General features: G+C 44.3%; 1 protein-coding gene across 1 annotated transcript in view; it reads left to right on the forward strand.

The window, feature by feature from the left end:
* The window catches only part of tgfbr3 (transforming growth factor, beta receptor III), a 131,562-nt gene that overhangs the window by 55,329 nt on the left and 48,733 nt on the right, over window positions 1–27,500 (forward strand). The window contains 1 exon segment of the mRNA XM_084308389.1: window positions 9,161–9,298. Coding sequence (XP_084164515.1) covers window positions 9,161–9,298 — 138 coding nt within the window.

Raw genomic sequence — 27,500 nt, forward strand, 5'->3', positions numbered from 1 at the left:
ATTTTATGGACTGAATCACTAAACACTCTCACTTGTGCTCATCCTCTTCAGGGCTTAGTATCTACGAGGAGACAGTGATCATTGTTGTCGTTCACTCTCTCTGTAGGCTTGGGTTGGTGTCACTCCCTCTCTGTGATTGGCCGGCCTCAGCGAGTGTCACAGAGACAAGTCGTTGAATGCCAAGTGTCTTGTCTCTGGCAGTGGATGATCATGCCTCTGGGAGAGAGAGTCACTTGATTCACTGGTCGCCAGTTAGCTATTTAGAGTCACATGGCTGCCAGTGCTGACGTGTCCCAGGTGTGCTCTATTGTTTCAGTTACTTTCTGTTCATGAACTGGGTCGAGTCAAGACCCGGCTGTTTGCGTTGCGGTTTTGGTACGTTTATAAAGACTGTTAATAAAGACTGTGATCCCCGTCACACTGGCCCGTACGAGAGTTTCTATTTTTTCTGCATTTCTGCGCTTTCTGGCTGTCATGCTGACTTATGTGCTGGTGGAGGAGGAGGAGTGTTACTGGCGGCTGGCTGAAGCTGGTGGCTGGGGAGCGTTGGACTTTCTGGAAGACTGAGAGGGGAGGAGAGTCGGACACACAGGCGGCGGCGAACGGGACCTCGCAAAGGCAGGCGCAATACGCTCCATCAGCCGTGCCATCGGTCTCCAGGAGCAGCAGGGAGAGAGTGCCCAGTCTTTGCTCTCCAGCAGCTAGCGGCTCTGGGGTACCGTCCGACACCAGCGCCCCGACGGTGGACGCCAGCTCCAGCCTTGGTTCCCCAGCAGCTCTGACCACTCTAGCCTGTAACCCAGGCCTAGTAGCCCAGGCGGTTGAAGCTCTGGCCCCTGTAGCCTGCAACCTAGCAGCTTAGGCGGTTGAAGCTCTGGCCCCTGTAGCCTGCAACCTAGCAGCCCAGGCGGTTGAAGCTCTGGCCCCTGTAGCCTGCAACCTAGTAGCCCAGGCGGTTGAATCTCTGGCCCCCTGTAGCCTGCAACCTAGCAGCCCAGGCGGTTGAAGCTCTGGCCCCTGTAGCCTGCAACCTAGCAGCCCAGGCAGTTGAAGCTCTGGCCCCTGTAGCCTGCAACCTAGCAGCCCAGGCGGTTGAAGCTCTGGCCCCTGTAGCCTGCAACCTAGCAGCCCAGGCGGTTGAAGCTCTGGCCCCTGTAGCCTGCAACCCTAGCAGCCCAGGCAGTTGAAGCTCTGGCCCCTTTCAAGATTCAAACGTTTTATTTGTCACATACATACCAGGGCATACAGTGAAATGCGGGTGGCCATGCCCGCTTTGATTGTGCAATAATACTAATAATAAAATAGACATAAAAAACAGGTAATAAAAAGACATACAATGGGCATGATAAAATAGACATGCTAAAGTCCTGCGATAGTGCAATACAATGTTAGCTACGGATTTAAGGCACTGGGTCCTATGTACACTACTATACAATATACAGTTTTTGCTCTATATCCGTATAGAATAGAATAGAATAGAATAGAAATACTTTTATTATCCCGTGGGAAATTAGACACTGCAAATCGCTCAACATTTAAACATTTAGACAGGACAGGTCACAAATTAGAATAATAACACAAATCAATCAAGTTGCCTAGGATAAGAGTAGAGTAAAATAAAATAGGATAAAATGAAATGAAATAAAATATACAGAAATAAATACAGTAGGAATATACTGAGCATACTGAGCATGGGGTAAACAATTTGGTCAATATAATTATAATTTAAATCTAACTAAATGAAATATGAAATATATATTCCAGTATTCAGTGTAACTAGGTGCAGTATGCTTTAGGTAGTGTATTGTCCTCCTTGGGTTCCAATAAGACTTAGATCAATGTCTGGCAGCCGTCGCTGCCCCCTGTTGTGGAGCCTGGAGGCCACTAGTCGCGTCCTCCTGCCACTATTGAGCTGCCGCTCTGTGCTCAGTGATGCAGTGAGGCACAGTGATGCATTATATAGTCTGATGGCTGTTGGAATGAAGGACTTCCTGTGCCGTTCAGTGCTGCATTTGGGTAGTGTGAGCCTAGCACTGAACATGCTCCTCCTGTCAGCCAAGTCTGTGTATAGTGGATGGGGTGGGGTTTTCCCTGATGGCCTGGAGCTTAGCGAGGCTCCTCCTCTCCGCCACCCTCGCTAGAGAGTCCAGCTCAACCCCAACCACGCTGCTGGCCTTCCTGACCAGCTTATCCAGCCTGGTTGTGTCCACTGCTCTCAGTCCGCTGCCCCAGCAGGTCACAGCGTACAAGAAGGCGCCCGCCACCACCGACTCATAGAACATCCTCAACATCCTTGTACAGACATTGAAGGATCTCAGCCTTCTGAGGAAGTAGAGTCGGCTCTGGCCCTTCCTGTATAGTGCTTCTGCATGTTTTGACCCGTTCAGTTTGTTGTCGATGTGCACACCGAGGTATTTGTACACCTCAACCATGTCCACATCAACTCCCCTGATGGAAATACTTATGCTATACTTGCTATATCTAAACTATACTATACATTCAAGAACCACATCGGTTCTTTCCTTAAAGTGACCTTTATTTTCCTCATTCCTTTAGAGCAGGGGTTCCCAAACTTTTCAGGCCGCGACCCCCAAATAACGGTGTCAGAGAGCCGCGACCCCCACTATTATAGGAGGTAAAAAAAAAAAAAAAAAATTATTTTATTTTTTATAAATGGAAATGTATGGTTGAAACATGCAAACGTTCAAACGCACACACACTAATAAGCATTGGAGGCTTTTAACCAGGGCCGGACTGGGGAAATTCATTCAGGCCAGAAAATATAGTGCAAAATATAGCCCCAGTCAGGCCACTTTTTAAGCAGGGTGTCCCCCACCAGGAAATGTTTTGTTACAAAGACTTCATTTCCTGCATTCTCGTGCAGGAATTCTTTTATTTGTACCCTTTAAATGCCAGTGTTTGTGATGGCATCACAAATTATTGTTAAAAATCAGGCTAGCATATGTATGATTAGCAACAACACAGATTTGTATGGATTTTCAGTTTTTTTTGTAATTGATAAAAAATACAATCTTATTCAACTTCAGCCCTGATCATAACACCACATATATATTTTATAATTCTAACCCTTTAAATGCCAGTGTGTGTGATGGCATATATTTGCAATATATCAAATGCAAAGTAGATTTTTCTGGGGGGGGATTATTACAGGCTAGCATGTGTCAATGATTAGCAGTTTTTTGTAAGGTCCCGCCTCCACCAATCACATGCGGCTCCTTTTGTGTGTGTGTGTGAGAGCAAGAGAGAGAGAGAGAGAGAGAAGAGAGAGAGAGAGAGAGATAGTTCTCCAACTTGTGTGAGTTGCAGTGATCTCCTGGTTGTTCCCCACCTAGGTTATCTAACTATTGCGCTGGTGCAACTAGAAACACTGGCCTGGCCTGCTTCTAAGTTCAGTGGCCTGACTGCATACAATTTATTTTTTTTATTTACTTTTTTTCTCAAATCATCTGGCGACCCCCCCCCCCCCCCCCCCCCCCCCCCCCCCACCCCCCCCCGCCCCCTCACGCGCGGCGGCTCGCGACCCCGACTTTGGGAACCCCTGCTTTAGAGTGCCCTTTCCATTTTGTTTAAAGTGACCGTTTGTGTGTGAGCGATTGCAGCATGTGTTATGTGTGTGTGTATGTGTGTGCTCATGTGTACTTGTGTGTGGAGTGTTCAGTGTTCTGATGGCCTGGGGGTAGAAGCTGAGCCGTAGTCTCTGTTCTTGTTGCGTGTGTGCGTAGGCGCTTGTCTGACCGCAGCAGCTTGAACAGGCTGTTGTTGGGGTGGTGAGGGTTCCTTCATTATTCTGCAGGCTCTGGATTTGCACCTCCTATTGTATAAGTCCTGCAGGGGTGGTAGTGCAATACCCGTAGTACGCTCTGCTGAGCGCACCACTCTCTGTAGGGCCTTCTTGTCCTGGGCCGTGCTGTTTCCATACCAGGCAGTGATGTTTCCAGTCAGAATGCTTTCTACAGCTCCGGAATAGAAGGAGTGGAGTATCTTAACTGTCTCAGGTGGTAGAGGCGCTGTTTTGCCTTTTTTACCAGAGTCTATGGGCAGAATCCACAAAGAATGGATTGCACGGTGCTAATTGCACCCTTACAATTTATTATGAATTGAAAATGGGGGGACCCTGATGTAAACAAGATGAAAGTCTTTCTCTGGTCTGCATCCCCTTAACAATTGTGTGTATTGAGCCGTACTTGTATTGTACCCATTCTGCAATCTGTTAATACAATTTTCAATCAATCAATCACTGTGCAGGTGATTCGGTACTTTTGAGGGTATCGACCGAATCACATCGGTACTAACCGAGTACCGATTCACAAGAGATCTGAGATATATATATTTTTTTCAATGACGTCAACGTTTAGTTTACCACAAAATGAAACCTATGAAGTGTGCCACACGTTCACGTCAACATTCACACGCACAATACAGGCTTACCTAGGATTTGACTTGATTCAACAACAACAAAGCAGTCGGGGCAATGGCAAGCCGAAAACGGTCCGCAAGTGGTTACACATTACAAAGCTAGATGCAGACAACGCTAGCTGCAATATTATATATATATATTAACAAATTGTTCAAAATAAATAATAATGATAATAAATAATTTGAAGTTTTGATTTTTTTTTTACAACTGAGGTTGGTAGATACAATTTTTAGAGACTAAAGTACCGAAAAAAAGGTACCGTTGGGTACCGGCATCGATTCACAGGTACCGATATCGGTTCAAATGTGAACGGTACCCAACCCTACCTAGAAGCCCGGTCCATGGTCTTTTGCCCTTGCTCCAGAAACTAATTCGCCCACACAGAAGTTTGTGATGGGTGCTGGCTGATGCTGTGGTGGGTGGTTGTGACTGTGTGGGGGGTGGCAGGATGGAGAAGAGGGGTATGGAAGGAGCGGTTAGGCTTCAGAGATGGGGGGGGGGGGGTATGTTGTGGGAGAAGAGCCACTTGACTCACTGATTGGCACTGATTAGGTGTCCCATGTGTGCTCTATTGTTGCAATTCTACTTTAAAAAACGTTCTGTTCCTGAAGCGGTCGAGTCAAGCCCGTCTGTTTGTGTTCTGGTTAGTAAGTACTTCTCGTTAATAGAGACTGTTTGGAAACTCGTTTATCTCAGCCTCTTGGTGATCCCTGTCCACAATGGCACTCTCTCCTCTGGGAAGCACACGTATCTGCTGCTGAGACAAGAGCGATGGTGTGTGTGGGTGTTGGAGAGTGATGGGAAGTTGTGTGCAGAGACCAGGGTTGACTGGGTGAAACATTGTGTTTGTGTATAGAGTGCGTGTGAGAGAGAGAGAGAGAGAGAGAGAGAGAGAGAGAGAGAGAGAGAGAGAGACGAGAGAGAGAGAGAGGAGAGAGAGAGAGAGAGAGAGAGAGAGAGAGAAGAGAGAGAGAGAGAGAGAGAGAGAGAGAGAGAGAGAGAGAGAGAAGAGAGAGAGAGAGAGAGAGAGAGAGAGAGAGAGACGAGAGAGAGAGAGAGAGAGAGAGAGAGAGAGAACTAAATGAGATTGAAATAAATGTTTTCTTTTCAATATTTAGTCTGGTCCGGTACCCTTAACTGACCAGCTGTTATGTAAATTGTTTACTTTGTCCCTACATAAATCAGTATGAATGAATACATTAACAAATGAATCTACCACTGTTTAAAAGTGTGGTTAATATTGAACATTCAGACCCCAAGAGTATTATTTGTCACGAGCCATTCACCAGAAAATACATCAGAAGATATGTACGTTTTTTCTTGAAAGATAAGGATCTCTCAATCATGATACCAATAATTAATTCAATTCATTCATTTATTCAACCTTTATTTAATCTCAAGAGATAATTTACAATGCTGTTGAGAATACAATATACAGGAACAGAATAACTACAAAGTAATACAATGATTCTGGCTACAACTACAGATGAAATGGTACTAGTGATCAAAGATTTAAACTGCACAATGGCTGCCAATGTATTGAGTTTTAAAGTGCAATGTAAGATGCCCCATGTGACTGGAGCACAGAAGCTAAAAGCAGATTTCCTGAGGTCAGTGCAAACGCACGGGGGATGTGAAGCCTATACCACACAGGACTTTGACTAATAAGATGTTTGTACCTATCTTCTCTCGCAATTTACCACGTCACTATGTATAACTTAGCTTAAACCACATTGCTATAGGTATCTGACATTGCGATTCTGCTACTGCGTTGGGTGTTCCCGTTCTTCAGAATCTGCACTTTTTGTGATTATTGACAGTTCATTCTGTCATCAAATTTAACGTAAGCGTAATGTGAAAAGGCGAGAGGCATTCCGTTTTCATACGGTTGACTTGACTTTGACTAATTGAGTTACGGGGGGGGGGGGGGGGGTGAAAGTAGATAACTTGACTGACAGAAACCCTTGTGGACCGAGTTAACGTGATTTACAAGTTTTTGCCACTCTGTCTCAGGAAGGGGCTAATTTCATTAGCCTGGGAATACAGGCTGAAAGAGGCAAAGAGTAGGAAAGAGTTCGAGAAAAGCGGAATTTCAGACGGACCCCCCCCCCAGAACCCATTATATCAATATTTAGCAAAAGTTGGAGGAATGTCACAATATCTCCTGGAGACATTTCACTGATTCTCAGCATAATACGTACTGGTGTTGCTTAACTTCAGTTAACTTTTGGACAACCTGATAGCGAAGCAGCTGAAAGTGCAACAGCGAGGAAAAGCCAAGGCTGGACGCCTGAATCCAAACTCCTCTGGGCGAGTTTGGTGTCGATAATAATAATAATAATAATAATAATAATAATAATAATAATAATAATAATAATAATAATAACTTTATTTGTATAGCACCTTTCATACAGGGGATTGCAGTTCAAAGTGCTTTACATCAGTAAGAAATAAGACATAAAATCAGTGTAAAACAAGCAGCAAGAGCAAAGCCTAAAGTGGGATAAAATAATGCAGATATATTAATCAAATCATATCAGAACCTCACGTTCCAATAGGCTTCTTGCATTTCTGTAATCTGTTACAGAACATGATAAAGGTCATAGTATGCACCAATGGGATAGTGGGGCATAAAGATAAAAGTAAAAATAAGTAAAATAATAGCAAGGGTAAAATGAGCAGTTTTTCACATTAGGATCTAACATCCCAACAGGCCACCTTGTTTATGGTTTGATTCAGTTTTAGTAGAATATAAAATAAATTAATGATGAAATGAGCACATAAAGTGCAGACATACTATAAAATCACAGTTTCTTTACAGTGCAATAAAATAGTTCTGGATTACTGTTAATGTACAGTTCAAAGTCGTCTTTACCGTCTCTGTTTGGTATCCACAGTTTAAAACCTGACAGTCTTCCCTCTTGTTTGATACCCACTCTGACCCTTCGAACCTCCCACTCAGGGCAAACCTCCCTCTCAGGGCGCAGTTCTCGATGCGTAACCCGGACCCCTAAATCACCCCCACTGAATTCGCTTTTAACATGGAGGCCCAAACAGGGGAGGGAAGAGGCACCCCCCCTCCATCCATGTCACTAAACAGACTGTGAAAATCTATTTTAATGACATTCTGAGCACCGAGAAAGCATATAGTCGTTGCACGCTGTGGAGATGGTAACAGAGACCTGCCACTTTAGTTTTCCTCCACTAACAAAGACCCCAGTGTGTTTCTGTGTGAGAGTTCAGACGGCAGCGAGACGACATACATCAAGAGCTGCGGAGCGACTGCCTTTTAGGGGAGAAACGCTCCGTGTCGGCTCTCTGAGAGATTATCAGCAAAGTGGCTGAATAAACAACCGTGAAAGTCCGATAAAGAACAACATTCTGCAACATTTATATCTTTTGTAATTACAGCGAGAGCAGTGACTGAGGGGTATCCCCCTTGGTGTTTTGATAATATTGAGAGAGAACACAATCAAATGGGGGAGAAAAAGCTTTGATATTTCCACTGTGCAGCGTGTGTGAAATGGCATGATATGATGTACTGTGGTGACTTGTAAATATTCTCTCTGGCTCCCGGCTGTTTGTTAATCATTGTGTTTTGCGGTCTTACATAAGGTGTACATACTGTAGCTCCAGAGTCCTCTGTTTGTAATCTGTATGTTCTATAGCAGCCCGTCGTCGCTTAAAATATGTAAATAAAGTACTAATCGACCACAGGAAATAAAAAACATATGCTATCCAAATAAGATATATATTATTTATGTGTTGTATCGGTATACAATGTGTACGTATTACAAATGAGTACATGTATTATATTATTCAAACAATGTCAACTGAAAAGTTTATATCTCATGAGAGAATCGGGCACATCTCTTTAACTACGGTTGTCATTAATTGTCTCCTTAAGTGGTGCATAATGTTAACGTTTGCAAAAACCAAATAGCCTGATTGATATTTACAGAATATACATATCGCTACAGAAATACAAAGTCTTAAAATGTATATATTCTATACCCAGTTTAATCACCTGCACATTGTATATTACTATTGCACTTTACTGTTTTACATTTGAACTCTTGTTGGATGCCAAACATCTTTTTGTTGTACTGTAGCCTACTTGTGCTGTGTATAATGACAATCAATTTGAATCTAATCTAATCTAAATCCTTTACATTATTTGACGTGGTCATGCTACTTTTTCTGACGAGAACACGTTGTCTATAGGAGGTGTAGTCTGACGTCACTTTAGTTTCCTGCACGGTCCACCCGTATAGGGATTTATCATTGGGAAAATGTATTATCGGCTATTGTAATAATTCTGCCTCATGAACATTGGCAAGCTTTCCATTCTTGCACAAAATGAGTTCTCTTCTATCACTAACATTATTGTTTAAGCATAAAGAACTACGTTACACTTACCAGTAGAACGCCTGTCGTTCAGTGCTGTCGCCTAATACACGTCACGGCCATTGTGTAGTTCCTCAGTGAACGAAAACATAAACGTTGTTATTTTGCTACCTTTACGATTAATTGTTGAGCTATAGATTGTGGATGAATACACACAGAAAGGTACACCATGCCAATGTTCATGCTTTATTTGTTTTAAAATGAGACGATTTAGAAATGTATCCATTGGAAATACATTGCGATTTCAAGAGGGGTGGACCGCGCGGGAAACGGCAATGATGTAACCACTACACCTCCCTATTCCCTCTTCTCCAGGTGGAGCTGCATCTGAAGCCCATCCAGTCTCTCCTGTCGCACCAGAAGCCACTGGTCTTCGTGCTCAACTCCCCCCAGCCGCTGCTCTGGGAGATCAAGACAGAGAAGCTCGTCCACGGAGTCAAGCACACCTTCCACGTGAGTCCAGCGTAGATGACATTTTAGCAGGGGTGTAAAAAGTACCCAGAAATTATACTTAAGTGAAAGTATGGGTACCGTCTCAAAATCGTACTCAAGTAAAAGTCAGAGTATCTGTCTAAAAACTCTAAAGGTCTAAACGTTTCTACTTTTAAATGTACTAAATGTACTAAAAAGTTAAAGTAAAAACTTTTTTCTGACTGTCTATTCTTCTGATAGCAGGTGTTTAATCAAAGATCCCCGCTTTCTAGTCTTGCACAAGGACCAATCAGCATGGGTATGGGCGGGTTCATTTTCCATTGATGGGGATTTGATTGGCTGTTTTTAAATAAAATGCGGTAGCAGGATTAATAGCGTTAACGTTAGTTCGGCCAGAGAAACAAATATACTAATTAAAATGGTTGGACCTGCGAGATTTGTACTTTGTACTTTGGAGGTCTGCATTTTAAATGTAAGGAGTAAAAAGTGTGTTTTTTTTCTCTGAAATGTAATTGAGTAAAAGTACAAGTATACAAACCTAATAATACTTGAGTAAAGTACAAATCCCCCAAAAACAGTACATAGGTATTTACACCCCTGGTCCAGCGTCCCTGAAGACGCCTCCCCACCTCTCACCCCCACACACCCCGTGTTTATTCCTCCCCAGCCCCCGACACCGTATCCCATTTTTAAGTGGCCTACTTCTCAAGAGTAAAGGTATTTAAGAGGTGGTTAATTTGCAGAGGAAGCCTTTCCCCTGCTTCGAAAAGAGGTTTCCTGTGTGATGCAGTTTAATCTGGATCGCATGCGTACCGAGTCGGCAGACAACAACCACACAATCAGCCGCGTGCAGCGCGGCGAGACGTTCCTCTCTTGAGCGGCGGTGCTTAACGTGGTGCGGTCGTGGTATACGGCTGTGGACTCTTCCTAATGCAGAGCAGACCCACACTTTCCACTTCCTTTTGCCAGTAAACTGTAATTAACCGGGTGACAAACACAGCACTCTTGTCGACTACTGCAGCGGCTTTCTAGAGACGTCGTTCGATCAAGCCACGACTCGCAGTGAGAAGATTCGCAGATTTGGGGCCAGATGAATAGAATAGATAGAATAGAAATACTTTATTCATCCAGAGGGAAATTTGGCACGACAAATTGCTCACAGTAAACGGTAAACATTTAGGTAAACAAAACCCCAAATCACGAATATACGAATTTTTATAAGCCTAAGAATAAAATACAGTCCGGGATATACATTTCCTATGTTACATTCTAATATAAAATATACAGTAAAAATATACAGAAATAATACAGTAAGTGTAAAATTGTGCAATGTTCGGTTTAAAAGTAAAAGTCCAGGAAGATAGTACTGTCACCCTGTGCTCATTGATACAGTGAGGCACAGTGATGCATTGTAAAGTCTGATGGCTGTCGGAATGAAGGACTTCCTGTGCCGTTCAGTGCTACTTCTCGGGAATCTTAGTCTAGCACTGAACGTGCTCCTTCTGTCAGCCAAGTCTGTGTATAGTGGGTGGGAGGGGTTGTCCGTGATGGCATGGAGCTTAGCAAGGCTCCTCCTCTCCGCCACCACCGCTAGAGAGTCCAGCTCCACCCCTACCACGTTACTGGCCTTCCTGACCAGCTTAGCCAGCCTGTTTGCGTCCCCCGCTCTCAGTCCGCTGCCTCAGATGATTACATACAGTATATGTATGTGTGTTAACCCTCAGATGCGTCGAAATGATTTAGTTTGATATCTTTGCATGTTGTGCATTTCATTAGTCAATATTTAATGAATTCATCAACTAAGTTGCTTTTTAACATCACAAACACAAATCTTAATGATTCTTTATTTTATTTTTGCATTAAAAAAACATTCGTATTCATAATGCATAGCATGGGTGAACAATGACTTGTATGTATTCGCAATGGAAAATGAACCCTCAGAGACCCACTGGGGCAACAGCGCTCTTGGCCAACATTACCGCCTTTCAGAGGCTGAGTTCTAAAGGGAAGATACTGGTATCGTATGAAACTTAGACGACCTAAGGAATCCATTCATTGTTAATGCTAGCTTGTCGGGAAGGGGGCTAAATAATGCTCCAAAAGGGTAAAACTGGCATGGACATGTTCAAAGGGGCCCCTTGACCTCTAACCTCAAGATATCTGAACGAGTGTGGGTGCTATGGGAGACCATGGGTCTCCCCTTTACAAACATGCCCACCATATGCTAATCCCATGCATCCTGGGTCCATAAACAGTGTTGGAGTTGCATACGTTGGGGACGACTGGAAAGCTGAGACTATTGTGGACCCAATGAGCCCAATGGTTCCTGTGTGATGATGGATAGATGAATTAAGCCTAATTAATGAACACAGCAAATTTTTTACCCACCCTGCGCATTAACCTCTTAACAGGTGGAGTCCCGAAATCGGGCCCTCGTGCCCATACACGCAAGTCACGGCACTTTGCGAGCGTCTACTGGCTCGGGGCTGGATTTTTCGCCAAACATATAATATATATATATATATATATATATATATATATATATATATATATATATATACCGCTCGAAAGATGTATTTTTTGCCGTTCGAACGCCACCTCACTCGACCAAATCCGTGCCTCGGTTCTTGAGTTACATGACGATAGGCGAGCGTCTTTTTACGTGCCGCACGTCATGATGACCACCCCGGACTGTATACACTCCAGAACTGACCAATCACGTTGATGGCGAAAATGATTGCTCAGCGTTGTAGCCAACGAGTGTACGCTTCCAACGATACCCCATGTGGGGAGGTGCGAATATAGGAACTAGGTGAAAGTTGACGAGAAGTGAATCAGACTTCAGAACGCACAGCGGTGGATGAGGAAATGGATTTTGGAAAGCTTTTTATTTGGGTGTCGGTTTTACTAAAATGTCTCTCAAAGACCCATTTCTAAACGGATTTATATCAAATCTGGACCTGTACTACAGAAGACTTCAGGCTATGGAACCGCTGTGTTTTCCAGCTTATACCTCTATGCTGGAATATTGGAATATGGAATCTTGCAACCACTACAGAAAAATGTGAGTACACAAGTTCAAGTTCAACTCAAGTTCAGACCTCTGTTACTCTATTTCATTAGCACTAAAAGTGATTTTCCTTTTTTGCATTAGTAAATTCAGAATGTTATCTTTCAAAAGAGACCAGGTTCATGCATGTGCTATAAGTATAAAGTATAAAGCTAAGCTTTGCAAGAAAAGTAGGCAGTCCTCAAGTTCAAGAAAAAAAAATTGCCACTTTTCTGGGTGCCTGTTAAGAGGTTAAAAGCTTTTGAATATGCTATAATTATTTTTGTTACTCCATGTTGCATTGACCCGGATTCTGCCACATCCAGATGGGCAGCGTCCCCCGGCAGTCTGGGTTGAAAGGTGTTTACACGCGGAGACAGAGTGGGGGTAATGAGATCAGCTCTGTTGGCACCATGCTCCCTAACAACGTTATTGTTTTCTTGCCGCTGCCGTTAAACATGCCGTTAAACAGTGTGGGTCCGTTTCCCCGCAGCCTCCCTCCCTCGTCCAAACAATCCTTGCTGATGGCCGGGCAGCTGCACAAATCAGCCAGGGCACGTCGTCACGACAACCCTTGTTACGGGGCACGTCGTCACGACAACCCTTGTTACGGGGCACGTCGTCACGACAACCCTTGTTACGGGGCACGTCGTCACGACAACCCTTGTTACGGGGCACGTCGTCACGACAACCCTTGTTACGGGGCACGTCGTCACGACAACCCTTGTTACGGGGCACGTCGTCACGACAACCCTTGTTACGGGGCACGTCGTCACGACAACCCTTGTTACGGGGCACGTCGTCATGACAACCCTCGCTACAGAGCACGTCGTCACGACAACCCTCACTACGGGGCACATCGTCACGACAACCCTCTCTACGGGGCACGTCGTCATGACAACCCTCGCTACAGAGCTCGTCGTCACGACAACCCTCGCTACAGGGCACGTCGTCATGACAACCCTTGCTGCATGGCATGTCGTCATGACAACCCTCTCTACGGGGCATGCGAGGTTGCCTGCAGAGCTAAACCTCCCTCCTAGCAAGATTTGAAATCTTGATCCTTTTTAATTTGAGTTAGAATAGTGGCACTTATCTCCAATTCATCAAGCCGGGCATGTGACACGAACCAATAAATATCAACAGACTGCTCTGCGACTGCTTGATTCTAAAAGGGGTTTACTAAAGAAAGAATAAAAAAAACAATCACTGATTGAATTCAGATTGGACTGCCCCAACATGCATTATATCAATATTTATCAAACGTTGGAATGTCACAATAATCTCCCGGAGACATTTCACCAATTCTCAGCATAATACGTACTGGTTTTGCTTAACTTCAGTTAACCTTCGGCCAAGCTGATAAGCGAAGCAGCTGAAACTGACAACAACTGAACATCATCACTGATTTGTAAGGTTTACATTAAAGCGGTTCCCAGACCGTTGGTTAGGAGCAGGTTACGAGTCGGGGCATCAGGGGTTTCTGAGAGCAGCGGGAGGCCGGGCCCCCTGCAAAGCCAGCCACATTTAGTGAGGATATCAGGGGAGCTTGCTGTGAAACTTAATGAAATATTGAAAAGGGTCCGGCGCAGTCTTAAGCCCGGTGTATCACACAAGCAAATCACAGCGAAATGAGACCAGGAGGCCTCCGCCACGGCTTGACTCGACCACGCTGTTGTGAAAGCCTCACCCTTAAGCTTTCCACCTCGCCATGTGTATATGCTCCAAGACCTTCATGTATCTCGGGGGGGTTCTTCCCCAAGTAATCACTTTCGAATGTATGTTAACGCCACAGCATTCCACAAGAGCGCTGCAGCGCCCTTTTTATTAGTTCCATATGCGGTGATGCGTTTTGGTCCTTATTATTACCCACATGCAAAACATGCTTGCATGAAAGCCAACGTGACGTGGACAGGAACATACATCATCTCACACGCACACGCATGGGCTGATACACTGGCGCGTGTGCGCGCCCATACCCACGGACAAAGTGGTAAATGGACCGCGTTTATATAAACGCTTTTAAACTGAAGCGCTTTACAATTCATGCCTCACATTCACCCAGCCGTTCACACGCAGATGGCGGAGGCGACCGTGCGACCGTGCGAGCAGTTAGGGGTTTAAGTGTCTTGCTCAAGGACACTTCGACACGCTGCCAGGAGGAGCCGGAATTGAACCGGGAACCTTCAGATTACCAGGCTCCTCCAGAGCCAACGTCTCCCCTACAAACAAAAAAAGATATACATTCACACTTGCACCGATCCGACTTTTTCAGTCCCGATACCGATACCGATACCTGGGTTTGGGTATCGGCCAATACCGATACCGATCCGATTGAATCCGTTTTTTCTTTTTTTTCTTTTTTTTTACGAATTGTAAAGGATCACAAGTGTGTTTTTGATTTGTTGTAAACAAAGACAGAAATTAAACGTATTAAAAAAAAAATTATAAACTGTATGCCTCACTGTCACTGTGTGGAAGAGACTGGGATCATTCTTTTGTGCAAGGCAACATCAGGCTTGACTTAAAACATTACTTTCCTAACTTAGTGAAACTAAATGTAACAAATTAACACATAGATATAAATGTACTGAATGGTTATTTCTTATTTTATTTATTATAAAAAAAAATTATCCGATATATATATATATAATTTTTTTTTACCGGTACCTGATCCAGCTATTTTACTGATATCGGCGGCCGATACCGATACCAATATCGGATCGGTGCATCCCTATTCACACTTACTGGTAACGTTTATTTGTCGCATACACATTATACAGGTGCCTCTGTGAGCCCCCCATCTAGACTCTCCCTAAAGAATGACTCTCTTTAATAAACTCATGGACATTAACATGAACAATAAAACTCTGTAAAATAAAACTCAAAGTAGAGATCCAGTAGTGTTTTGTTTTTTGCACATATTAGGGATGTCCGATATTATCGGCCTACCGATATTGGCATTCAAATGTGATATCGGAAAATATTGGTATCGGTTTTCAAAAGAAATAATTTTTATATATTTTTTTTACATTTATTTAACCTTTATTTACCCAGGCAAGCAAGTAAGAACAGATTCAGATTTTATTTATTGTCAAAAGTATGCATAATGTTGTGTTAATTCCACGACAAGATATATGTAAGGGATAATGTATAGCTAGCTACGAGGTCATTGTCGCAAAATAATTGACCGACACAGAGTTTAGAATACCGAGGCGCCTCGCCGAGGTGTTTTAAACGTAGTGAAGGTCAATTATTTTGCGACAATGACCGAGTATAGCTATACATTATCCCGCTTATTACATGGCTAACTTACTAACAATATACCTAATTCATTTTACACCATCGACAAGACGAGATCAAATGCAGACGCAGTTGTTCTGTGCCTCCGTCCGCTGTCAGCCCAAATAAAGTTATTATTATCGCCGGCAGGTGTGTGGACTGATTGCACTGCTGCAGTGTGTGTCAGTGGGCTTGATTGCGAACAGCTGCGAACAGCGGTCATTATTGCTCGGCAGAGGTCCGTTATCGAGTAATAACGGACCTCTGACGAGCGCTATTGACCAATCACAATCAAGCATTTCGGCGAATGTTAAAACGCCATGTAATAAGTAATGTTAATTACCTGAAATGATTCCGTTTTTTGGGGGGGGGGGGGGGGACCTTGCATATATCGGTATCGGTTGATATCGGTTGATATTGGTATCGGAAATTAAGAGTTGGACAATATCGGTATATCGGTATCGGTAAAAAAGCCAATATCGAGCATCCCTAGCACATATACATATACAAGGGATCATAACTTCACACCTTCCGTATCCTCTGCAGCCATATAGTGGTGTTTCTTCCTCCGGCCCCAATCTGTCCAGATGGAGTGTTTCTGAAGCTTAGGTGAAATCTGACCCTCTTCAACACGGAAACCCATTACTCCCCCATCAGCCGTGTTTGGAGAATGATTACTACACACTTAAAATAAGGATTCCAGAAAGGTTCCTAGTCAGGTGTTATGGTTCTGTTTAGACCCCCCACCCTCACCCCAAGGGTGCCCTCTGTAAAAGACAGGGTAGGGTTCCCGTGGGCTCTTAAAAAGTCCTAACAAGTCTTACATTTTAATAATCAAAAAGGTCTTAAATGTTGATAGGTGTTAAAGGTCAAAATGTATTGGATTGGGAAGCTGCTTCTATGTTGTGATGACTTCTCTGTATCACATTTAAATGTGTTTGGGGGAAATGTCCAGGGAAATAATCAGTCCCCCTCCCAACAATTTGTATACAATTACTTCTTCCATACCTTTTTGCCAGTATGGAATATTAGATTCTATTCAAAGTGGTCTTAAAAAGTCTTAGATTTGACTTGTTGATACCTGAAGGAAACCTTAAAAGAGAAAACCTTTTTCTAAACTTTCACATTTAACTTTTTCTTGTGCCCATAGAGTTCTAAGCACCACACAAGGGTTACACTATAAGGACACGCCAGAGAACATTTTGCTAACAGATGCTAAGATACACTTACTGCACACACATACAGGGTAGATACTATAGTAATGTGGAATTGTCTCCCATTCCACAGCCTGTTGCCTTGAGCAGCGAGAAGCCACGTCTAAAGACACCGACCTCGCCCTGTCCCCTATCTCAGAGTGAAGAGTGCACACGTCACATAAACACACAGGGCTTAAATACAACACGCCCATTTTAATGGAGTTATTTCCTCCACCAAATGGAAAAGTTCTCATGTCAGGAGAGGGATAAGTGGGTGTATTTCATGCAGATGAATGTGCATCCAGCTTGTGTTTGTGTTCTTAAAGCTGTGACACTGCAGCAGAGCCAGCACCGAGGGCGTCTCCGAGGGGGCCCGCGGAGGGTCCGCGTCGTAGTAAATATCTCCCCTTGTCAATGATGGCAGACGGAAAGCAGCTGATGGCGGCTCATGGAGGCCTGTATGACACAGGCGTAGTATCTAATGATGTTAGACATGGGTTATGATGACATGGGACCCAGTGCCTCCGTTCCCAGGCCAAGAGTTAGGGGGCATTCTCCTGTGACAGCTTTACTATTTTTGGCATTAATCTCCGGAAACCCTTTCAGATGTTCTATAACTGAATTCTCAAAAGAATCAACATGTTTTTTCGGTTTTGCCTCTACTTAGTTAGATGGATCTCTGTGTGATAAATCAGCGCTTTACTCCAAGGGGCACCATAATAATGATTAAGTACCTGAGATGTGGAACTATGTGTAAACAAACCGTTTGGTTAACCAGTCAGCTACCCAAGCCTCAGACCTAACGTTTAAGGACTGATTGGAAAGGATAGCGTGTTGCCCTTGCCCCTCTATGGCTGCGGGTTTGAATCCCCGCTTTGCCTCCCAATATTCCCTGAATTTCCCCAGGGGGATGAATAAAGATCCATCTTATCTCATGATGTCTCAGTGCAGGGAACTCCTCCCAGAGTGGCCTCTACTGCCTCTCTTCCCAATGAGACTCAGTGAATAACTGTGACTCTGAAATCCCCATTTTTTACGTCTAATTGAAATAAATTCAGTTCAATAATATTTGTTCTTGTTAAAATACAGTTCCTTATTAGTTCCTCCTACAGTAGGTACTTAATCATTTTGTGCTCCCCTGTAAAGTGTTACCCAAACAGTTCCTTGCAGAGTCAGCTACACACACACACACACGCACGCACGCACACACACACACACACACACACACACACACAGACACACACACAGACACACACACACACACACACACACACACACACACACACACACACACACACACACACACACACACACACACACACACACACACACACACACACACACACACGCACACACATGCACACACACACACACGCACACACACACACACACACAGACGCACACGCACACACAACCATTCAACTGACTGTTTCAAAGACACATTGACTTTAGGAGCGAGATTAAAAATCTAAACCGTGTAGGGGTCCCTTCTGACGTTAGGCTGCAGTGTTTTATGACCCAGAGCATCCTGGCCGGGTGGTGTTACTACTAGTGCATCCCATGTCCTGCTACAGATGTAACCGGAGTCCCAGGAGCTGCTCCTCTTCTCTGGTTCCGTCCGCGGAGACTACTCACTTAAACACGCCGCCACAGAAACTCCAAAAACGCACCGCACGAAAGAGACAGCCTGCTGAAAGAAAAAGACACCGTCAGGCCCCCCCCCCCTCTCTCTCTCTCTTGTCCTCACTCTGCTTTGACAGATTAAGTTCCTGCGCTAGACAGAGTATGACAGACAGTTTGAGAGACGTTCAACCTGCGTGGAGCGTATGTTTCCCCCCCCCCCCCCCCCCCCCCCCCTGGTTGAAAATCTTAAATATATGACCGGAGCTGCACCGATACGGATTCTCCTCTTTGCTGGTGGTGTTGATGATGTCAAGTCCCTGACATTTGCCCCCCTCCCCCCCCTCACTTATCCGAAAACCCGCGAGAAGAGGCTGTGTGCCGGGGATATAGAGTAACAGAGTCAATAGCGTAGGTCTGTACAGGCCTTAGCACCTCGGTCCAGATCCGCACACGGCCAGACCTCCCTCGGTCTGGCTCTCCCCGTCGGAGAGGCTGTTTCCTGGGGCTAATTGGGCTGTGAATAAGGCCTGCCAGTCCCCCAGTCTCCTGGTCCCAGAGCTCGGAGCTCCGGTGGCCACAGATGGGCTGCCTGGCTTCAGAGCTGCTTCACACTGTTGCTGTTGGCCACGGGACGGTCTGTTTCTCTTTCTTTTTTCCCCCCAGAATCCAGACATTTAGTTGTAAAACATACTCCCTGCATTGCTCCCTGTCGGTCAGCAGGACACAGACACGAGACAGAACCACGAGTCTAACGCAACATGAAAGAAAGGATGTTGAAAATCAAGCCAGACTTTATTGCAGCCAAGGGAGCGCTGGGACGCATTTCTTTAGAGCAGGGGTTCTCAAACTTTTTTATACCATGACCCCATTTTATTTAGGATTTTCTTTGGCGACCCCACACTTAACACTTTGATTACCACTGGTGAACATGGTAAAACCCTGTTAAATGCCACCACCGACTTCAATGATAGCGTTGTGAACGCATATTCTCTCTCTTAAATTATGGCTATGTGTCTAATCTGCCTGTCGTTTATCAATGACTTGTTTGCAGTCAACATTGTCAAAACGGATTGTTTTTTTATTGGTTCATTTCCGTTTTATAGCATTTTGAAAAGCCCTCGTTTTCAAGGAAAATATAAAGATTCCGTGATAAAAAGGCATTTACTGGAATATTCTAGAATACACAAAAACATTGTCATTTTTCGGCCTATTTATGAATAGTCAAATAAACGCTAGATTATCAATAGTATGTGTACTTATGCACGCTATAGACGCTGGCTGAAAAATCGATTCTCTTATTTCCTCATCAGCGATCACAGCCACACAGCCACACACAGCATAGTGCAAACGCTTATATCTCCGTGAAAACAGGTCTGATTATCCTAAGACTGGTCAAATAGATTCCTCACCTGAGATCAGATGTTATCCAAAAAGATTATTCCAATTCCTGATCGCCATTCCATATATCGATCACGCTTATTGATTACAGTGTTGGTAGTGTAAATACATAATCGTCGCTGTTCTGAGGGCCGGCGATCACTTGGTCTCTTCAGATGCCTTGACGGAAAAATAAAATGAGCAAACTAACCACTCCCCCTGTATCAGTCTGAGCTGATGGGGTGCAGTTACACAGGGAGAGACGATAGGGGGCGGTATCTTCCCAATTGAGCTCAGAGAGACTCTGCAGCACTAACCCGAGGCTCGATTGATGAAATATGATAATAAAAAATAATACGGCAAACAAACGACATTCGTCGTCGGCACTCAATGGGGGGTCTGATAAAACGAGATATGTCGTCGCTGGCCCTGAAAGGGTTATGTATCGCGTAATTTCAACGTGCAATTAAGGAATATCAAAATAAAAATTGAACTTGATCATGCATATTTATTAGAACGTTTAACTACAGCACTGTTATCAATACACATTTATAAAACTAGGCATATTTAGCCAAAATATGTTACCAGAACATACATTCTTTCCTCCCCCACTCCCACCCCCGGACCCCCCAGGACCAACACCCCAACCCCGCTCCGCTGCTAGATAGTGGCCTTTACTTTATCGGCCGTTGCGACCCACTGCTCAATGCTGGCCTGTCCCACCCCAATTACACGTGCAGTAGAGATTTCCATATAGATGACATCCAGCAGTGTGAGGTTGTCAGGTTCCTTCCACCTCATAGCTATCAGCTTCTTGGCTGCAGTAACGCCCGCCAGAATGATTATTTTTTGTTGTATGGATGCTGGTAGTAATGAGGACACATGTCTTTAGAGAGACGCTGGGACGTGTGTCTTTAGAGAGACGCTGCATGGGGGCTTCATAACATCACACATTTTCTGTCCGGCGTTCCCTTTTCTTCAGCAGATTGATCTGGAACGCATCTCTCACGACTTCTTGATGGAGCAACGCTGTAATGTTTAGCTGATGGAAGTTTGTTGCCCTTTCTTTGTTTGCCAAGTCGTGCTATTTCTGCCCTCCAATCTTTTTATTGGTTTAAAAACTCATGGCGTGGGTCTCTCTCTCTCTCACGCATGCATGCGCACACATGCGCGCGTGCACAACCACACACATGCACACGCACACACACACACATGACGCATGCACACACGGATAAACACACACCCTCTCTACCCCCCTTACAGCGGTTGTTAATTGAAACCATGGCAGCCTGTATTGGTCTCTAGTTGGAGACAGGAATGGCAGAGGAACTCTCAGCAGTGGCGCTGAAACAGATGGTATTGTTTTCCACACGCACGCACGCACACACACACACGCACACACACACACACACACACACGCACACGCACACGCACACACACACACACACACACACACACGCACACACATGTCTAATTCATGTCATTAGAGAGAGAGAGAGAGAGAGAGAGTTGCATGCTCATGTAATCAAACAGCCCTCCCTGGACCCCATAGCATTTTAATTGATAAGAGTGGTCCCCCCCCAAACCTTTTTATTGTTGTTGAATGTTGGCCGGTACTGTACACCTTTTAAAATCAACTCGTTGGGTTTTATACATGCGGCTCATGAGAGCTAATGTGTTGCCACGGCAAAGGCTTCGGTTTGACAGTTGGGAGGATGAACATTCCAACTTTACGAGTCCATATCAAAACACGTACTCGTTTCCATGGCGACAGTATCAAACATCCCCACCGCGGCAGCCTACCAAAGGGAATCGACCTGTCTCAAGCCCCGCCCCCCTCTTTTCCCAATCCTCACAGATCACAAGGAGGATCAAAGGAGGAGGATCAAAAGACAAGAGGGCGGGGCTTGAGACGGGTCAATCACCGCGATACATTCCTATCTATTAAGCCTTTCACTGCCGCACTACCAAACGGTTAACCCTTTCACCGTGACAATACACAGAAGGTTAACCCTTTCACTGCCACACGACAGAAGGTTAACCCTTTACTATCACACTACCGACGGTAACCGTGAAAGGGTTAAGAGTTGTGTGTGCGTTTATTGTGCAAGCGGCGCTATCACCCTCCTCTGTGTGCAACAGTGCTTATCGTTTCCAAACAGCCTCGTGTGATTTCCCAGACTCGGGGTGTTGCTGGGAGAGAAGGCAGCAGCAGAGGATTGCGGCCGGATGATAATTGATATAAAACATTTGGCGTGCCGTCTACTCACAGCCCCACACACACACGCACACACACACACGCACGCACGCACGCACGCATTGCGCATATGGCTGTAATATGTCGATGTTCATAGGCGGAAAAGCCAGGAAATATGCATTTTATAAAGGGAGCTGGAGCACACGCAGGACGTACTCGACACACTGGCAGATGTTATTGTGCTCCCCCCCCCCCCCCCACTCGGGGAGCGAGGGAGTTATCTGAAAATACGAGAGACTGTCACTTGGAGTAGCACTGTAGACACGATATACAGAGCTATAGATACCATATGTTGACGACGAGAAACGCTGATGATTGTCGACGTTTAACCCTTTCACGACAGAAGGTTAACCCTTTACTATCACACAACCGACGGTCGCAGTGAAAGGGTTAACCGTTTTGGTAGCGCGGCAGTGAAAGGGTTAAGTTTAAGTGAAGTCAAGGGGTTTCCACGGTGGATGATTGGTTAGCATGCCTGCCAGGGAATACCATTGTGAAGACGACCGTGCGGGTTTCAATCTTCATCGCGCGCCGTCGACAATCCCCCAGCCAGCCCCCCCTCCATGTTTCCTGTACCCCCTCTCGACTGTCGACTCTCTGAAAAGGCTGTTAGTCGTAAGGATGTTGAACAGCTCTCCCCTCTTTTAACCCTCAAACTACACCGGCCCTGTCAGGGGAGTGAGCAGCAGCCAACTGCAGCTGAGCTGCTGCCATGATGCTAAATCAATTAAGCAGCGCTACACCGGCGGCCCGCACGCGCCACGAGGTGAACCGTCCCAGACGTGGCGTCTCACACTCAGGTACCTGCGCTCCAACCTTGTTTTTTTTTGGCGTCACCTTGCAAACCAAGAGGGTACAGGTGACAGCGGGGAGTGGAACGACCTCTATGGAAAGCCAAAAGGGCCACTATTACGCCTCAATTACCCACCTGTTTTGTACAATTATCGCCATTAAATGAACGGCGCCATGCGTCAAATGAACGCCATAATTTCACTGTATGCTTGTATGCCGTGACAAATAAAACTCTTGACTTGACTTGACTTGATCATGTGTTCACAGTCTCCTGTAGAACTGTCAGATCTTCTGCAGAACTGTCAGATCTTCTGCAGCACTGTCAGATCTTCTGCAGCACTGTCAGAACTCCTGCAGCACTGTCAGATCTCCTGCAGCACTGTCAGATCTCCTGCAGCACTGTCAGATCTCCTGCAGCACTGTCAGATCTTCTGCAGAACTGTCAGATCTTCTGTAGAACTGTCAGATCTTCTGCAGCACTGTCAGAACTCCTGCAGCACTGTCAGATCTTCTGCAGCACTGTCAGAACTCCTGTAGAACTGTCAGATCTTCTGCAGCACTGTCAGATCTTCTGCAGCACTGTCAGAACTCCTGTAGAACTGTCAGAACTCCTGCAGCACTGTCAGATCTTCTGCAGCACTGTCAGAACTCCTGTAGAACTGTCAGATCTTCTGCAGCACTGTCAGATCTCCTGCAGCACTGTCAGAACGTCTGCAGAACTGTCAGATCTCCTGTAGAACTGTCAGATCTTCTGCAGCACTGTCAGAACTCCTGTAGAACTGTCAGATCTTCTGCAGCACTGTCAGATCTTCTGCAGCACTGTCAGATCTCCTGCAGCACTGTCAGATCTTCTGCAGCACTGTCAGATCTTCTGCAGCACTGTCAGATCTTCTGCAGCACTGTCAGATCTTCTGCAGCACTGTCAGATCTTCTGCAGCACTGTCAGAACTCCTGCAGCACTGTCAGATCTTCTGCAGCACTGTCAGATCTTCTGCAGAACTGTCAGAACGTCTGTAGCACTGTCAGATCTAAAAATAGCACTTAACTGATTTTAGATTAGATTTGATTCAAATGTATTGTCATTATGCAGCACAAGTACAGTACAACAAAAAGAAGGTTGGCATCCAACCAGAGTGCAAATGTAACAGTAAAGTGCAAATATACAATGTACAGGTGGTTAAACTGGGTACAAAATATACAAATTAGTACTACTGAGTGTAGTGCTAATCAGATGTATGTACAGAGTTGTATTATATAAATAGAGACAGTATGACTACTACTGACCAGCAGCGTAACTAGTAAGAGTAGGATATGTATAGATATAGTAAGGGAGGTAACTACAGACAGGTGACGATAGATATATACTGTATGCGGTGTGAATACATATATATATATATATATATACAGCATTATAGTACATGCTCATCATACAGAGCTAAGGGTTATGTATAGGGATGCACCGATCTGACTTTTTCAGTCCCGATACCGAGTACCGATCCGATACCCATTGTTCAATTAATAAACTGTATGCCTCACTGTTCAATTAATAAACAGTATGCCTCACTGTGTGGAAGAGACTGGGATCATTATTTTGTGCGAGGCAACATCAGGCTTGACTTAAAACATTACTTTCCTAACTTAGTGAAACAAAATGTAACAAATTAACATTATTTATTATTAAAATTAAATAACAAAGACATAAATAAAATTATAATTGTCCCCGATACCCGATCTAGCTATTTTAGTCATATCGGGCCGATATCAATATCGGATCAGTGCATCCCTAGTTATGTGCAGCAGGTGTACAAGCAGTTGTTCAACCTTAATCGTATGGTTTTGTTGTGAGGAGGACGTGTGATAATCTGTGTAAAGTGTTCTGTCTCTCGAGAGCTCAGCCGCATCGGCATGCAGAGAAACTCCTCTGGGTGACGTCACAGAGAGGAGAGCAGACCTCTGGCGAACTGCAGACGCTATTTCCTCAACTATTTTCAACTGTAGTAGAGGCCCGACTTGAGGAAAGCTGAAGAAATGGTCAAGGAAATAGTGTCTGCAGTTTGTTAGAGGTCTGCTCTCCTCTTGGTGACGTACCCTTTTAAGGCTAACATGTAAAAGGGAACTTCACCAAAAAACACAGCTGATTTATTTTGCACATCATTTCACACACATCCAAAAACTCTAAACCGTTTTGCACACATTCATTTAGTTTTGACAGTTATTGAGAGTAAGTGAGTTGGAATATGACCACCAGTGAGTGATGTCATCGGGGACATTGAATCCCTGTGTTGTGTTAATTACAGCTCCATGAAATGATGTAGATGAAAAAATAGCAATACCTTGTCTTATCGGAACTGCTACCTTATCATTTCATTGAGCTGTAATTAACACAACACAGGGATTCAATGTCCCACAATGACAATGATCACTGGTGGCGATATTCAAACTAATTTCCTCCCGATAACTGTCAAACTAAATGAATGTGTGCAAAACGAGTTTTTGGTACGTGTGTATGTGAGATAAATAAATAAATCAGTATTGATTTTTGGTGAAGTGTCCCTTTAACTTTGATACGTTCAGAACACATTCAAACTCTTCTTTTCCAACTGGATTAAATAGCACCTTATTTTTAAAACCCCACATCTCTACCGTACATGGAAGACTCTTCAAGGTCTCTGTCTGTCAGGTGAATTGATCATGTGCTAGATCAGAGATGAGCTCCTCTTTCATGCAGTGATCTTTACTTGGCAGAAGGTGACTCACCTCAGCAGACTCAGGCCCAAATAAACACCAAGCCTTGATTATTTTTAACAATATGAACACGGAGTATATTCATATTCTTTAAGAGTTTGATTTGTAGATGGGAGATAAGCTTTTATAGAACATTGTCAAGAAGAAACTTATTTTACTCAGTGTATACAAACCGTATTAAGAGAATCAAACCTTTAACAGCCACAGCAGATATGATTACAAAATAAATATAGCCTATATATGTAAATTAATTTTTACTTTTGATGTTTTACATTTGTTTATGTTTGGATCACAGAATGGGTCTTTAATGCATCCTTGGCTCTGAGCATTAGCTGGACTTTAGCCCACCATGACACCGGCCCAGGACTAATTGCTGTCTAGAGAGCTGCTTGCTACCAGAACCCAGATGAACACCAGTGATTTATGGGGTCTGGGGAGAATAAGACCCTCCAACTCAGTGGTATTCTGATATTATTAGGGCATTCTGCCAACGGGTTGGCGCATGGAGACGCCTTTTCCAAATAGCCAGGATGAGCTCATATACCGATTATGAAAAACACCTGAATCGCTGGGATATGCTGATATTAGCTGGGATACTGAAACATGTAAACACTTTATTCTGTTTGTTGGGATCCATTGTAATCTGTTTAATATATGAAAATGCAAAAAAACAACCTTATGCCGTCTATGACCTTAACGTGGATATTAGCTAGCATTATTGTTAATGTACATGTAAACTCACTATCAGTGTCTGTTCTTTGACACTGGCTTGAGTCTGTAAGCTGCGAGAACAGATGATTGTTAAACTTCCAGTTGTGGACCATCGGTTAGCTTTACAGTTGTCTCACGTTGCCAGATTTCCACACATTGCGTCTTAGCGCTGTGCCAGCGCAGGAGAAACGCCTGGCTGGTCCCATTGTCTTTGCACACTAGTAGAGGGAAAAGAAACGTTGTTCGTATTTCTCAAACCAATCACGATCGTCTAGGGTGGCACCTTTACAAAATGGCGTCTGGGAAGAAATCAAGGTTTTTCATCATGAGAGCGTGAGTGGCCTTCCAGCTCAGACATGTCCTGTTGTTATTATTAACTGAAATTGATTCACATTCACATTGTTTAATGTCACGTCAGGAATACTTTTGACAGCAAGAGTGTAATCCTTTGGTCTTGGTAAGCATCAATTAAACATCAATTAAATTAGATAAAATAGGATCAAATATAAGAAGAGGAGTAAAAAAATAAATGTAATTACAAGCAATAAAAGCAATAAAAGTGATGTACAGTAGCAGCAGAAGTCAACATCACAGTAGTCCTGAATATAGCTCTGAATATAGTACAAAAATGCAAGAGTAGAATAGAAATACAGACATCAGACTAGTGTACAGTAGCAGCAGGAGACAACGTTGAAGTAGCTCTGAATATAGCTGTAAATATAGTACAGTGCAATATAGCTCTGAGTATAGTACAGTAATCACTGTGTGGGTATGGTGTGTGCAGTAAATGTGCACGTGTGCGTGTAGGTTGTGTTCCTGTCTCGTGTGTGTTGTGTACGTCTTGTTTACATCCATGTGGGTGTGTGTGTGAGTGACGGGCAGGCGCTAGGCAGAAATACGCGCGGTCAACATGGTGTGACTAGTTTTTACGGTCGCAATAGTTTTGGTCAGCGGGGCCACAGACTTACCTACACACTCTGTGTACAGAGCTGTTCTTTCTATTGACCGTTAAACGTGGAGAAAAACAACAACAACCGCATCGTCCTTCACTGCTGTAATTGGTTTCATTTAACTTTTATCCCTGCAGCAGTTCTGTATTCCTTTTTGAACTATACTCTTTTAGCTTGTAGAGTCCCCCCCCCTCCCGGGACCAGTTCAATGAAGGCCTTCAGAGGGCTTTGAAATAGTTTG

Source organism: Notolepis coatsorum (genome assembly GCF_963971535.1).
Source record: "Notolepis coatsorum genome assembly, chromosome: 2".
NCBI lineage: Eukaryota > Metazoa > Chordata > Actinopteri > Aulopiformes > Paralepididae > Notolepis > Notolepis coatsorum.